The 15580-nt window shown below is 42.7% G+C and overlaps 1 protein-coding gene across 2 annotated transcripts; it reads left to right on the forward strand.

Moving 5' to 3' along the window:
- Nucleotides 1–9426: 9426 nt before the first annotated feature.
- Nucleotides 9427–14245, forward strand: LOC137742465 (5-methyltetrahydropteroyltriglutamate--homocysteine methyltransferase). Of its 2 annotated transcripts, none has more exons than XM_068482339.1 (12): nucleotides 9427–9645; nucleotides 9988–10341; nucleotides 10441–10528; nucleotides 10628–10755; nucleotides 10845–11236; nucleotides 11319–11482; nucleotides 12222–12302; nucleotides 12394–12560; nucleotides 12665–12770; nucleotides 12878–13128; nucleotides 13209–13410; nucleotides 13644–14245. In XM_068482339.1, exons 1-12 carry the CDS (start codon nucleotides 9530–9532, stop codon nucleotides 14019–14021), a joined length of 2427 nt encoding a protein of 808 aa, XP_068338440.1. In that variant the 5' UTR covers nucleotides 9427–9529; the 3' UTR covers nucleotides 14022–14245. The 2 variants fall into 2 exon arrangements, with proteins under 2 accessions (XP_068338440.1, XP_068338441.1); XM_068482340.1 differs by having other exon boundaries at nucleotides 9532–9645; nucleotides 9932–10341.
- Nucleotides 14246–15580: the final 1335 nt, after the last annotated feature.

The following is a 15580-nucleotide window of genomic DNA, read 5'->3' on the forward strand; positions in this document are numbered from 1 at the left end:
TATTGTGGTCTGTACGACAGGCCTATGCACCTAGCTTGGATCCAAGCTGAGCGTATGGTGCGGGAGGTGAACAACACGTGAAGGACTGTGCCCTACTCTGGGCGGGAGCACTAACACCGGGGGTGCAGGTTATGAGCTCTCTAAGCATCTTTAACCACTAATTAATGCAATCGTTAATTAACGCTTACCTGGCACTTACCTATGCCTCCACAGCACCCACATATAAATATGTATAAGCATGCCACTACTAATAAATGTGATGATGCATAAACGATAATAATAATATGCATGGCATAAGGCAAATAACCCTTTTTAAATCAATTTCTGGGAATATAAATGTATATAGGTATATACGGAAAACAAAAGCCCACTCACTGGTATGTAGAAGGGTCGTAGCCCCCCTGCCTCGCGTGTGCACGCTCGTCCTCTGGGTACGTGTCACCTAAATGCGAAACAACTATAAAAACGTTAACTTTAAAGCACATAACCCGTTTCTCGTAATAACTTCTCATACATTGCTCAAAATGGACAAATGAATATACCCACGTGCTCTACACAACCTCAGGGTCACAACCATATTTTTAGAAAAAATTTTGGACCCCGCACGCGCCCCCACGCGCCAGCACAGGCACGGACCTACGCGCCCCCCACGCGCGGCCACGTGCCAGGCACACTGACGGTGTCAACAGACGCCGTCAGGAATATTCCGTTAAACTGACGGAATATTCCGTCAAATCTAACCGGATACCGTCACTGCCGTTAGGAATATTCCGTCAAACTTGACGGAATATTCCCCTTTCTTCTCCGGCCTACCCTCGCCGGACTCCGGTCGCCGGAAACTGGGAAAAACTTTAAACTAACTATTCTCCTTCGTTTCTCAACCGTTTTCTATGATTCTTGGACCAAAAGAAAGCCCTAAACTAGTAGAATCACGTTGGACCACTTTTAAAGGCTAAAAGTTACGCGATCATACCTGTCTCAAAACTCAAAAACCGGCCAACTTCGAACTAGGCCTTCCCGACGTCCAAATTCGTCCAACGAACTACTCCGACGCTCCTTAGGACCTCACCAACACACCTACAAGCTTCAAATGTCCAAAAACTAAGTAAATTAATGTTGCATGAACAGTGCTCAAAACGGACCTCGCGATATCGACGTGAAAACGTCGAAGTTCTTACCTGAAAATGCTATGGTCGTGCTCCCCTTGTCCTCACGAGTTGAATGGTGTCCTTGGTTTCCTCGATCCGTGATGGTTTGGGTGGTTTTGGTGTTTGTCCGTACGTATGGTGATAACGGGAAGGAAGAGAGAGGCACGGGGGAGAGAGACAAAGGGAGGGGAAGAGTGACTGTGTGTGTGAGTGTGTGTGTGTGTGGTCCAACACATGCCACACCACACAAAACAACCCACAACGTGACAAAACAACCTAAGGGCAAAAAGGTAATTTCACACGTGCGTTTAATAATCCCGGGACGGGATGTCACATGTGGTGTTTAAATTAAACAAAAGGGAAAATTTTGAAATATTATATAAACTTATAGACTTCTTTCTATTTGTCATATGAACTCAATTTTTAAGCAAATTTAGGAGAATTAATTACTATTTATATGATCTAATATTCTAGTGGTTGAGGAGGTATCACGTGAGATGGATCAGCAACATAGTGTCGGAGCATAGACACGTGAAAAACATTATGCACTCTAGCCAACTCCGGGGGCAACTCCAACCTGTAAGCTACCTCGCCAACTCGTTCTGTGACCACGTATGGTCCGATGTACCTGGGACTCAACTTCCCTTTCTTTCCGAACCGCACAACACCTCTCCACGGTGAAAGCTTCAGAAATACCCAATCTCCGACCTCATATGTTCTGTCCGTAGCACGCCGATCCGCTAGACTCTTCTGCCTGTCCTGAGCTGCTTTCAGGTTAGACTTAATCACCTGAACATTCTGAGTAGTCTCCTCGACAATCTCTGGACCCACTAAAACTCTTTCGCCAACCTCTGACCAACACAACGGTGTGCGACAAGCTCTGCCATACAAGGCCTCAAATGGCGCCATGCCAATGCTCGAATGAAAACTGTTGTTGTAAGCAAATTCCATCAAATCCAATCTTTGGTGCCAAGCGTCACCAAACTGCAACACCGAAGCTCGCAGCATATCCTCCAAGGTCTGAATAGTTCTCTCTGACTGCCCGTCGGTCTGTGGATGATATGCCGTACTATAAAGTAATCTCGTGCCCAAAGCTTCCTGGAAAGCTACCCAAAACTTCGATGTGAATCGTGGATCACGATCCGAGACAATACTCACTGGGACACCGTGGTACTTTACAACCTTCGAAATGAACAACTCCGCTAAACGGCTCAGAGAATACTTCTCCCTCACAGGAATAAAATGAGCCGACTTAGTGAGTCGATCGACGATCACCCAAATGCCGTCAAAGCCATTATGTGTACGCGGGAGCTTGTACACAAAATCCATGGTGATATTTTCCCATTTCCACTCTGGAACGGGAAGCGGCTGCAACAACCCAAACGGCTTCTTCCTTTCTGCTTTAACTTGCTGACAAACAGCACACCTGCTCACATACTCGGCTATCTCCCTCTTCATACCCGGCCAATAATAAAACGGTCGAATGGTATGATACATTTTAGTAGCTCCTGGGTGCATGGCATAAGCCGAGATATGTGCTTCATCGAGAATTTCTTTCTTCAACTCCACACTCTTAGGCACGAACATTCTACCTTCTAGCATCAACATGCCATCCGAATCCCGAACTCTGAGGTCTCGCCTCCTTCCTTGCTCTCGAGCTTGAATAAGTTCTTGAGTCTCCTGATCAGTTACTTGGGCTTCAAGCACCCGATCAACAAGTATCGGCCTAACTTGGAAATTAGCAAGTAATGCCACATCTCGATCTTCGGTTTCTAGCCTTACCCCCGTAGTACGCAAGTCCACCAAAAGAGGAGCACGACTAGCGTACAACGCATTAATACGGCCCTGTGACTTCCTGCTAAGTGCATCAGCCACTACGTTCGCACGACCAGGATGATAATCAATCGTGCAATCGTAATCGCTGAGCAACTCCAACCACCTCCGCTGACGAAGATTGAGTTCCTTCTGAGTAAAGAGATACTGGAGACTCTTGTGATCCGTAAAGATCCTGCACTTTTCTCCGTAAAGATAGTGCCTCCACAACTTTAACGCAAAAATGATAGCAGCCAACTCCAAATCATGTGTAGGGTAATTCCTCTCATGAGGTTTCAACTGCCGCGAAGCATAAGCAATCACCCTACCATGCTGCATCAATACGCATCCCAAACCATTCAAGGAAGCATCGCTGTAAACCTCGAAATCACCACTATCGTCTGGGAGTGCCAAAACAGGTGCATGAGTGAGACAATGCTTCAACCGTTGGAAACTCTGCTCACACTTATCATCCCACTCAAATTTGACATCCTTCCTCGTTAACCTCGTCAGTGGTAAGGCAATCACCGAAAAATCCTTAACGAATCTCCGATAATACCCTGCCAAACCAAGGAAACTTCTCACCTCGGTGACGGTTCTCGGTTGCTCCCAACTCTCTACCGCTGCAACCTTCTGAGGGTCAACCAAAATACCCTGAGCAGAAATGACGTGCCCCAAGAACGCAACTTGGTCTAACTAGAACTGGCACTTGCTAAACTTAGCATATAACTGGTGTTCCCTCAACCTTTTCAACACCAAAGTAAGATGTCGAACATGCTCCGATTTCGACTTAGAATACACCAGAATATCGTCAATGAAGACAATGACGAATCTATCCAAGTAAGGCTGGAATACTCGGTTCATCAAATCCATAAAGGCGGCTGGTGCATTCGTCAACCCAAATGGCATAACCAGAAACTCGTAATGACCGTAACGAGTCCTGAACGCCGTCTTAGGGACATCATCCCTACTGATCTTCAGCTGATAGTAACCAGACCTCAAGTCTATCTTAGAGAACACGCAAGCACCTCTCAGCTGATCGAACAAATCATCGATACGAGGCAATGGATAACGGTTTTTAATCGTCACCCGATTGAGTTGCCTGTAGTCGATGCACAGTCTCAAAGTTCCATCCTTCTTTCTCACAAACAACACTGGAGCACCCCAAGGCGAAGTACTAGGCTGGATAAATCCTTTATCTACTAACTCTTGCAGCTGAACTTTCAATTCCCTTAACTCCGCAGGAGCCATACGATAAGGAGTTAAAGAAATAGGATTGGTACCTGGAATCAACTCAATGGTGAACTCTACGTCTCGATCTGGGGGTAACCCAGGTAAATCCTCAGGAAATACATCAGGGAAGTGTCTGACCACTCTCACATCCTCTATTCTGCTAGTAACAACCTCATCCAGCACCACATGAGCCAGATACCCCTGACAACCCTTAGTTAACAACTTTTTCGCTCGTAGCGCCGAAATAACGCCATATTTCACCCCACTCTGCTCACCCACGAAGGTAACCACAGGTAGTCCAGGTCGGTGAAACGTAACCACTTTTCCATAACAGTCAATGTTGGCACGATAGAAGTGCAACCAATCCGTGCCCAGAATCACATCAAAGTCCACAATATCTAACGGGATAAGATCGGCTGACAAAGCAACACCCTCTACGATCACTGGACACCCCGGGTACACACAATCTACAACGCAACTCTCTCCCCTAGGCATAACCAACTCTAAATCATACCCTAGGGGTGTGGGGCGAGGTTGCGTCGCTTGAGCAAATGTATGAGAAATTACGGAATGTGTAGCTCCACAATCAATTAAGACTCTAGCAAAACAACCAAGAATGTTCAACGTACCCATAATCAAGTCTGGGTTGTTCTGAGCGTTCTGCAGAGAAATATTGTGAAGACGCCCCTGTCCCTGCTGACGCCCACCGCGGCCTCGGCTCGCCTGAACACCGCGTCCCTGAGCACCACGCCCCTGACTGGGCTGGCCCGACTGTCTCGAAGATCCTGCACTGCTAGTGGCAATCTCCCCCTGCTGATACTGTCCTCCCTGATACCACTGTGAACCACCCGCTGGGGCTGGAGGATACGGCACATAGCCGCCCGAATACTGGGGATAGCCACCCTGGGAATAGGGATCCTGAGGGTACTGATACTGCCCCGGAGCATAAGGGACAGCATCACCCTGATAGTGGTAAGCACCACCTCGACCCGTCTGGCTGTAACTACTAGGACCCTGGATCTGCTGGAGTGGTGCAGGCGGTGGCATAAAGGTCTGCTGTGGTTTCTGCTGCTGCTGACCCTGGGGACAATTTGCCGCTCTATGTCCCACCTGTCCACATGTGAAACAACCGTTGCTACCACGTCTACACTCACCGAAATGTCGGTTGTTACACCTGCGGCAAATAGGGGCTCTGCCTCGCCCACCATCGCCCTGCCTCTGGCCTCTAGCGCCACCAGAAAATCTACCTCCACGACCCTGCCCAGTGGCACTGAAGCCACCACTCGAAGAACTAGAACTAGCTCCACCTCTCTTGAAGCTCTGAGTCTGACGGGCCCCGAGCGATGCCTGACCTTTGCCTTTGTCATCTTTCTTCTGGTTGCCGTCCTTCTCTTCATCAGTATCGCTCGACATATTCTCGGAATCCTCGATCCTCAACAGTATCTCATAGAAGTCCCGATAAGTCTCGCTGTGGACCGTAGACGCCATAGAACGCCACTTCTTCCTGGTGCCCAGACGGAAAAGACGGAGCATCTCCGCCGGATTACCAGCGACATCAGGGTGATAACGGGACAAGTCCGTAAACTTACGGTATTACTCATTCGCTGACATCTTCCGCTGTTTCAGTTCGGAAAACTCCTGCTTCTTGCGGTCAATGTACTCAGGGGGTACATATCTTCTCCTAAACAACCCCGTAAACACGTTCCAATCAATCCTCTGATCCGGAGTCAACCTACGAAGCTCCTGCTCCCACCAAGCTGCCGACTCCGTATCCAGAAACCAAGCGGTCGTCTCGACCCACCTCTCCATAGGCAAGTTCCCCTGATTATGTAGCACCCGGAAAGTCTTCTCTATGTGTTCTAGCCAGCGCTCTGCGCTCTCGGGTCCCTCACTGCCCTTAAACTTATCCAACTTCAGATTGTACATGGTCTCCAGAGGAGTCCTCTGGGGAGGGCGCATCACTGCCTGAAGGGCTGTAGCAAAAGCTTCCCCCAACTGAGTAATATCGGGGAACATAGGCTCAGAAGAGCGACGGGGTTCCCGACGAGGCGGCATAGTTCTGACAGAAGACACCAAAATTATTAGAATACTCACAAGGACACAGGACTGCCAAACCTAGGCTCTGATACCAAACTGACACACCCCGACCGAGATCGGAGCGTGCTGGCCGTCACACAAAGGTGACGTAGCCATGTGCACGTGCGGAAGCTAGTAAGTAGTAATATAAAAGTACGAATAATTAAAAACTAGCATACAAGTACTAAAATGAGTGCTAGTTAGTGCGATACAAATTCAGAGCAGGTCTATAGCAGTCCAAATAAAACGACAACAATAGTACGCCCGAAGGCGACCCTACGATGTGGAGTGTCTGTCAGAACGCCGAAAAGCTCACAAGGGAAACCACCGCAACGGCTAAGCAACTAGAACCTGGAGGGGCGCAAAACAAAAGCGTGAGTGGGCAAAAACAATTCTTTCTAAAACCATTTACAAAATACTTTCTAACCCCTCGCCGTAAAACCTGTATACTTCCCAGAAAATAAACATATATACGTATGTGTAAACATGCAAAACATGCTCAAGGGTATACCAATCATGCTCAAAATATGCCATGCCACAATCTCAAAGTGATATGCAAGTGCCCAGGTATAACCATATCAATATCATGTAATCTGGCAGCCGGAGTCACCTAACGTGACCTGTACGGCTGCATCTAGAGCTCAAATCTCAATCTCAATATCTAAACCTGCCCACGAGTCGGAACCACCTAAAGTGGTCTGTACGACAAGCCTGGGTGTAACATATATATACGCTCTAGTGCTACGATCACGTGAAGGCTGTGCGAATAATCGCGGGTCACCTACGAGTCGGAACCACCTATTGTGGTCTGTACGACAGGCCTATGCACCTAGCTTGGATCCAAGCTGAGCGTATGGTGCGGGAGGTGAACAACACGTGAAGGACTGTGCCCTACTCTGGGCGGGAGCACTAACACCGGGGGTGCAGGTTATGAGCTCTCTAAGCATCTTTAACCACTAATTAATGCAATCGTTAATTAACGCTTACCTGGCACTTACCTATGCCTCCACAGCACCCACATATAAATATGTATAAGCATGCCACTACTAATAAATGTGATGATGCATAAACGATAATAATAATATGCATGGCATAAGGCAAATAACCCTTTTTAAATCAATTTCTGGGAATATAAATGTATATAGGTATATACGGAAAACAAAAGCCCACTCACTGGTATGTAGAAGGGTCGTAGCCCCCCTGCCTCGCGTGTGCACGCTCGTCCTCTGGGTACGTGTCACCTAAATGCGAAACAACTATAAAAACGTTAACTTTAAAGCACATAACCCGTTTCTCGTAATAACTTCTCATACATTGCTCAAAATGGACAAATGAATATACCCACGTGCTCTACACAACCTCAGGGTCACAACCATATTTTTAGAAAAAATTTTGGACCCCGCACGCGCCCCCACGCGCCAGCACAGGCACGGACCTACGCGCCCCCCACGCGCGGCCACGTGCCAGGCACACTGACGGTGTCAACAGACGCCGTCAGGAATATTCCGTTAAACTGACGGAATATTCCGTCAAATCTAACCGGATACCGTCACTGCCGTTAGGAATATTCCGTCAAACTTGACGGAATATTCCCCTTTCTTCTCCGGCCTACCCTCGCCGGACTCCGGTCGCCGGAAACTGGGAAAAACTTTAAACTAACTATTCTCCTTCGTTTCTCAACCGTTTTCTATGATTCTTGGACCAAAAGAAAGCCCTAAACTAGTAGAATCACGTTGGACCACTTTTAAAGGCTAAAAGTTACGCGATCATACCTGTCTCAAAACTCAAAAACCGGCCAACTTCGAACTAGGCCTTCCCGACGTCCAAATTCGTCCAACGAACTACTCCGACGCTCCTTAGGACCTCACCAACACACCTACAAGCTTCAAATGTCCAAAAACTAAGTAAATTAATGTTGCATGAACAGTGCTCAAAACGGACCTCGCGATATCGACGTGAAAACGTCGAAGTTCTTACCTGAAAATGCTATGGTCGTGCTCCCCTTGTCCTCACGAGTTGAATGGTGTCCTTGGTTTCCTCGATCCGTGATGGTTTGGGTGGTTTTGGTGTTTGTCCGTACGTATGGTGATAACGGGAAGGAAGAGAGAGGCACGGGGGAGAGAGACAAAGGGAGGGGAAGAGTGACTGTGTGTGTGAGTGTGTGTGTGTGTGGTCCAACACATGCCACACCACACAAAACAACCCACAACGTGACAAAACAACCTAAGGGCAAAAAGGTAATTTCACACGTGCGTTTAATAATCCCGGGACGGGATGTCACATGTGGTGTTTAAATTAAACAAAAGGGAAAATTTTGAAATATTATATAAACTTATAGACTTCTTTCTATTTGTCATATGAACTCAATTTTTAAGCAAATTTAGGAGAATTAATTACTATTTATATGATCTAATATTCTAGTGGACAGAGTTTTAGGTGTTTACGCATGCGTCTTGAGTTCGAAACTCTTCCATTGCATGAATTATTGTAATAATTTCAAACGCTTCCTTAATAACAATAATTTAAAAAATTATGAAATAATCAATTTTTCAAATTCATAAATTTCGTTGTTTTAAAATTCTTTAATAATGATAAACTATGTTTCACATTTTTTTTCTAACATATCAAAAATATTATTTCATTGTCTGACCATGTTCAACTTCAAAGGCAATAGGAATTTGGAAAGATTTTTTATAGTTCACAATATTTTGTTTTCGGAAAAAGTAATGGACATTAAAGGACGATCTAAAATTTCAACTGATTGGCAAGCACATGTCCAAAATAACACTAAGGACAAATTATGTCCGAAACAGATAACTTATTTTTGATGAAAAAACTTATTGTAATTAAAGTGAAATGACAAATAGCATTTCAAAAAATTAATATGATAATTTGTTATAAAACAATTTGAAATGGTTCAAATATTATAGCTAAATTCATAAATTTAGTCACTCAGAATTATAGTTTGGTGATATTTTTTTTCATTTGAAAATGAGAAGTCTTAAATTTGAATGTTCTGGATAGCGAATTTAATACCAAATTAGGATGTCTATTATGTTTCTTAGCCAAAATCTTCTCCCCTTCAATGTAAAAAGATTGATTTACTAAAAAAATAAAAAATTCATAAATTTAAACCTTCGCCACCCAAAAAGCACCACTGTGCACGGCGTTGCCACCTTGAATCCCTCCAACTCCCACAATAAAAAACCCATATAGAACAAATCCTTCCAGAATCCAGAGACAATTTTGAGCTTACAAAAATGAACCAAGTGTCGTCAATTAGTTTTGGGCCTTATGGCTCTCTCTATTTCTCAGTTAAGCGTGCCGCTTTTCTTCGCTGTACCCACCACCTCCATTTCCACACTACCTCTACCAGGTATTTACACTCTCCTTTTCTGGGTTTTCCATTTTTCTCGTTTTATAGCTTTTTCTGTATTTTTTTTGTTAGTTTTTGGAGTCTTTTTCTATCTTAATTTTACCAAGGAATGATGGGTTTGTTTGCAAATTAATGAAGAAAACACTGGAATTTTTGTTTTAATTTATGGCTTGTAAATGTGATATCTGTCAGTGTTTTTCTTTCCACTTTGATTGTTTGAATAGACTTTGATAGGAAGGACCATATGCAAATGGGTCTTTTCTGTTGCTCTTTTGGTTTTTGTTAGCAACCCAAATAGGTGAACTTTACTTTGTTTGATGAAATATGGATACGGCGGAACAGAGCAGTGGCCTCCCACATTGTTGGTCTTCCCCGCATAGGACCGAAAAGAGAGCTCAAGTTTGCCTTGGAATCTTTCTGGGATGGGAAGAGCAGTGCCGAAGAATTGCAAAAGGCGGCTGCAGGTCTTAGGTCCAGCATTTGGAAGCAGCTGGCTGATGCTGGTATTCAGTATATTCCAAGCAACACCTTCTCGTACTATGATCAGATGTTAGACACCACAGCCATGCTTGGGGCTGTACCCCCTAGGTATGGTTGGAAACACAGCGAGATTGGCTTCGAGACCTACTTTTCCATGGCTAGGGGAAATGTAAATGTTCCTGCTATGGAAATGACCAAGTGGTTTGACACCAACTAGTAAGTGATTAGTTATGCATCTCATAGTATTTCAATGAGTTTTGGTTTGTGTTTATAAATTTTCTTAATGGAACATGTACCGCGTGTCCTTTTGTGCAGCCATTACATTGTCCCTGAATTGGGCCCACATATTAGGTTCTCTTATGCATCGCACAAGGCAGTGGATGAATTCAAGGAGGCCAAGGCTGTAAGTATTCCTCAATTGCAATATCGTCTTGCCTTTTGTTCCAAGTTCTTTTGTTTGAATTGTTGACTCATCTATAGTTGGTCACAACTTGCAATGCAGCTTGGAGTGGATACAATTCCCGTCCTTATAGGACCTGTATCCTACTTGTTGCTATCAAAACCAGCAAGGGGTATTGAACAATCTTTTCCCCCCCTCTCCCTACTTCGCTATATTCTTCCAGTTTACAAGTAACTGACTTTACCTTTTCTAAAATATTTATTTGTTTGTATGTTGCCCGTGATTGAAATTATCTCTACTAATGATTAAAACCATGCAGGGAGGTTATGGCTGAACTAAAGGCAGCTGGTGCTACCTGGGTCCAGTTTGATGAGCCCGCCCTTGTATTGGATCTCGATGCTAATCAATTGGAAGCATTTACTCATACGTACTCGGAACTAGAGTCATCTTTCTCTGGTTTAAATGTTCTGATTGAGACATACTTTTCTGATGTTACTGCTGAAGCGTACAAAACAATTACCTCTTTGAAGGGTGTTACTGGTTATGGGTTTGACCTGGTTCGTGGAGCAAAGACCCTTGATCTGATTAAGGGTGGATTTCCTATTGGAAAACACCTTTTTGCTGGAGTGGTTGATGGAAGGAATATATGGGCCAATGATCTTGCATCCTCCGTCAATATCCTGCAGGCTCTTGAAAGCATTGTTGGAAAAGGTCTTATTCATAAGCGCATTCTTTTATAAGAGAAGGATTTTCATTTGGCTGCATAATCTGATCCAATATGATTTTTTGACAGACAAGATTGTGGTTTCAACATCCTGCTCCCTTCTCCACACTGCAGTTGATTTAGAGAACGAGACTAACTTGGATAAAGATATTAAACCATGGCTTGCATTTGCAACCCAAAAAGTTATTGAAGTAAATGCCTTGGCTAAAGCATTGTCCGGACAGAAGGATGAGGTAGTTATATAATATCTATTTTTTATCTGAGGCATCCACAAATTAGAACTTTAATTTGGATGAGGACTATTTCTTATACATCCATCTAATAATTACTAATTATTAGTCTTAATTTATTCTTAGAACTTTCATGAATCCCGAATAACACCTAGCAACTATCATTACTACCCCAATTCAGTATTAATGTTTGTGAACCTTTAGTCTCGTTGATAAGGTGAATTATTGTTGGAAGCCTAATTTAAGTATATATGTATGATCTAATTCATATGACTCCTATACATAAATTTAAAAAACTCTTTCCAAATTATTATAATTGTCTCCTTTGGTCAAAGATTTCTGTTGGTCATATCCTAGAAGATCATTATTTGTGTACCCTCATGCCTCTGTGCATGAAGTACAGAATTCAACCAGTAAATGTCATCTGTTCTTGCTTTACTTTTGATCCAGTAGCATTTTGAAGTTGAAGTGTTTGACCGATAACTTTTATGTGCAATATTTAATGTTTGTTTATCTACAATGTTGTTGCCATTGTTCCATCTAGAAGCAGGTAACTTAATGGACCTTAAAATTGACCCTGATCAGTGCACTTGAATTCCTAGTATATGTAAAATCTGTATAATCAGGGGGGAGAAAATATGTATGATTCTGTGTTAAGGAAATGTTTTTGTAATTCTTCAAAGCTTTCTTGAGGATATTTTGGTTAGTATTTTTGATCTTGTCACTACCAATTCATTTCCAGGCATTTTTCACTGCCAATGCTGCAGCTCAAGCTTCAAGAAAATCCTCCCCCATAGTGACGAATGAGGCTGTGCAAAAGGCTGTAAGTTTTTGAGTTTTTTATGTTTAAATATCTTAAATTGACATGCAGTGATTATCTTTCACTTATTGGAGTATCATTCTTTCTTGCACAGGTTGCTGCTCTGAAGGGCTCTGACCACGGCCGACCCACAAATGTGAGTACAAGGCTGGATGCTCAGCAAAAGAAGCTGAACCTTCCAATTCTTCCAACAACAACCATTGGATCTTTCCCTCAAACAATGGATCTTAGAAGAGTGCGCCGGGAATATAAGGATAAAAAGTTAGCATACTTGTCTGGAAGTTTGTGTTGCCGCATACTCTGTTATTTTCTTATTAATTTTTAATCTGACAGTAGATACTAAACCAGTCACTATATCTTCCTAGAATCTCTGAGGAAGATTATTTCAATGCAATGAAGGAAGAAATTAACAAAGTTGTCAAGCTTCAGGAAGAGCTGGACATTGATGTATTGGTGCACGGAGAGCCTGAGGTGAATTCCCTAGATCGAATGCTTATTTGCTCATATAGGCCATGTTTTTGTTGTAAAAGGCGGGTTTTTTATTCTTGATTATATTTGCCAATGACTTGCCAACCCAGAGGAATGACATGGTTGAGTACTTTGGAGAGCAATTATCTGGTTTTGCGTTTACTTCCAATGGGTGGGTCCAATCTTACGGTTCTCGCTGTGTAAAGCCACCTATTATCTATGGTGATGTGAGTCGCCCAGATCCCATGACGGTTTTCTGGTCATCGCTAGCCCAGGGAATGACAAAGAGACCTATGAAGGGAATGCTCACTGGACCTGTCACCCTTATGAACTGGTCTTTTGTGAGAAATGACCAGCCCAGGTAAAAGTACAAGCACATTGATTTCATGTAATTTTTCGTTTTTTATTCTTTCTAGTGTTTAACACGATGTATGCTTTCAGATTCGAGACCTGCTATCAGATTGCTTTGGCCATGAAGGATGAGGTTGAGGATCTTGAGAAAGCGGGAATTACTGTGATCCAGATTGATGAGCCTGCTCTAAGAGAAGGTTTGCCTTTGAGGAAGGCCGAGCAGTCTCTCTATCTTGATTGGGCTGTTCACTCCTTCAGGATAACTAACTGTAGTGTTCAGGATACTACTCAGGTTCCTTTTCACTTCTCTACCATTTATTCCTGTCTGTAAATCAATAGTTCCGATCATATTTTCTTAGACTTCAATACTAGATCTTATAAGTGCTTTGACTAAAGACATTATGTATCAAAGAAATGAATACAAAGAGATGACTTCCAGAAACGAAAGACTGAATGCATATTAACTAGCATGAATGGGCCTACTTAATGTCGGAGTGTAATGCTTGGACTTATTGTATTGGACAGATCCACACCCACATGTGCTACTCAAATTTCAATGACATAATTCACTCAATCATTGACATGGATGCGGATGTGATCACAATCGAGAACTCCAAATCGGATGAGAGACTGCTCTCGGTCCTCCCTGAGGGACTGAAGTTTGGTTCTGGCATTGGTCCTGGTGTCTATGATGTGCACTCACCAAGGATCCCGTCAGACACGGAACTCAGTGTCAAAATTGAGAATATTGTTAAGGTCCTTGAGAAGAACATCATCTGGGTTAACCCCGACTGTGGTCTCAAGACACGCAAATACTCTGAAGTCCAGCCTGCCCTCAACAACATGGTTACTGCTGCCAAGTACAATCGGAAGATGTTGGGCATTCAGGCAAGTAACGGGTGAGCTGAGGGCCCATTTTGGTTTCAGCTTTGAGACGGGAAATTTTGTCTCTTTTGTTGAGTTTTTCCGTTTATGTCTGCTCTGTTGCCGTTTATCATCTTTATATCTCCATATGCTCTCTGTATTTTCTTTTCTCCTTTATATTTACATTTTTGCACATAAAAATCGTTACGTTTTGATGCCAGCAGATTTTCTCTTTGTTCAAATGTACCTGTCATATTGGTAGATATGCAGTGAATCGTTTGCTTGTAACGCTGCGATTATGCGATTCAAGTATATTAGGAGCACGTTTGCACTCAATAGAGGGGAACCAGTCGAAAGCAAATCCGTAGCGCTTCTAACTTTTCTGTTTGGAATTTGTGGGCAATAACACTAAAAGCTGTCGACAAAAAAATAAAACAAAAATTTCACAAATTATCAAAATAAAATTCAGCAACAAATTGCCAATGAAAAGCACACGTTTCATAAACAATCAAAATTAAAAGCAGGAAAGAGTGAGAGTAATGTATCAGGCCGATGTCCGACTTGTCATGGAGAGCTTCAGTCACTGATTCTGGCAACTTGGCTGAAAGAGCTTCGAGAGAAAAATAGGCATTATCGCAACTATCTTGAGAAGTGAATTTCACATCCACAACTAAAATTTCAAAACCCACCACAGAAGCACCATATGAAAACAACAAAGAAGAAATTTAGTCAACTTTTCCATAAAATGAGAATCCACCCATAGACGGGCATTCCTTAAACAAAGTTATTTTCTGATCATTAGTATCCTAACCAAAGCAATTTTCAACTTGATAGGAGCATATTTATTCGACTTTGTTATCTTATTTTTTTGTATTTACTTCGTTAATTTCCATTTTTATTTTGGTAGTTTATGTTATTTTCGTATTATTGTAGGTCCAGTTGGTAAAGATGACAATAAATAGTCAAATGGAGCAATTTGGAGCAGTTTTGGACTTGGATTGGATAGCATGCGTGGATAGCATATGGGCTGGACGTTTTTGGTGTTTAAATGGTGCTAGATATATGCTAAAATCTGGAGAAATTAAAGTTGAGGCTTGAAAGGCAAAGAATTAGACAAGAATAGGGAATCCTAGTTGGAGAGGAAGATTATCTAATCCTGTCTTATCTTATCTTATCTTATCTTATCTCCAGTTGCAAGAAGGAATCCTAATCATATTACAACACTTTCTACCTGATTTTTAGAGTCCTAAAATAACTCAAAAACGTCAAAACCCTTTCCTCCTTGGATTCAGCCATTTCCCCCTATATATATGAAGTTCCTGCAGAGATTAAGAGTGTGCCATGCCTACCATTCATCCATTGAAGTTGCTGGAATTTTCAAAGTTCTTTCTATCTTTATTTTAAGTTTCAATGGTTATTTTAGATTGCTTTTCAGTTATGATGAACATGTGTAACTAAGTTTCTTTTTAGTTAGAGGTGAATTTGAAGCCATGATCATATGTTTTATATAAATTGATTACATCTAGTTACTTTTTCATAAAACATGAATGCGATTTACTTATCTGCTTTATAGAGAACTTATTCTTGTATGTTTATTA

The sequence above is a fragment of the Pyrus communis genome, chromosome 8, assembly GCF_963583255.1.
Source record: "Pyrus communis chromosome 8, drPyrComm1.1, whole genome shotgun sequence".
NCBI classification, from domain to species: Eukaryota; Viridiplantae; Streptophyta; class Magnoliopsida; order Rosales; family Rosaceae; genus Pyrus; species Pyrus communis.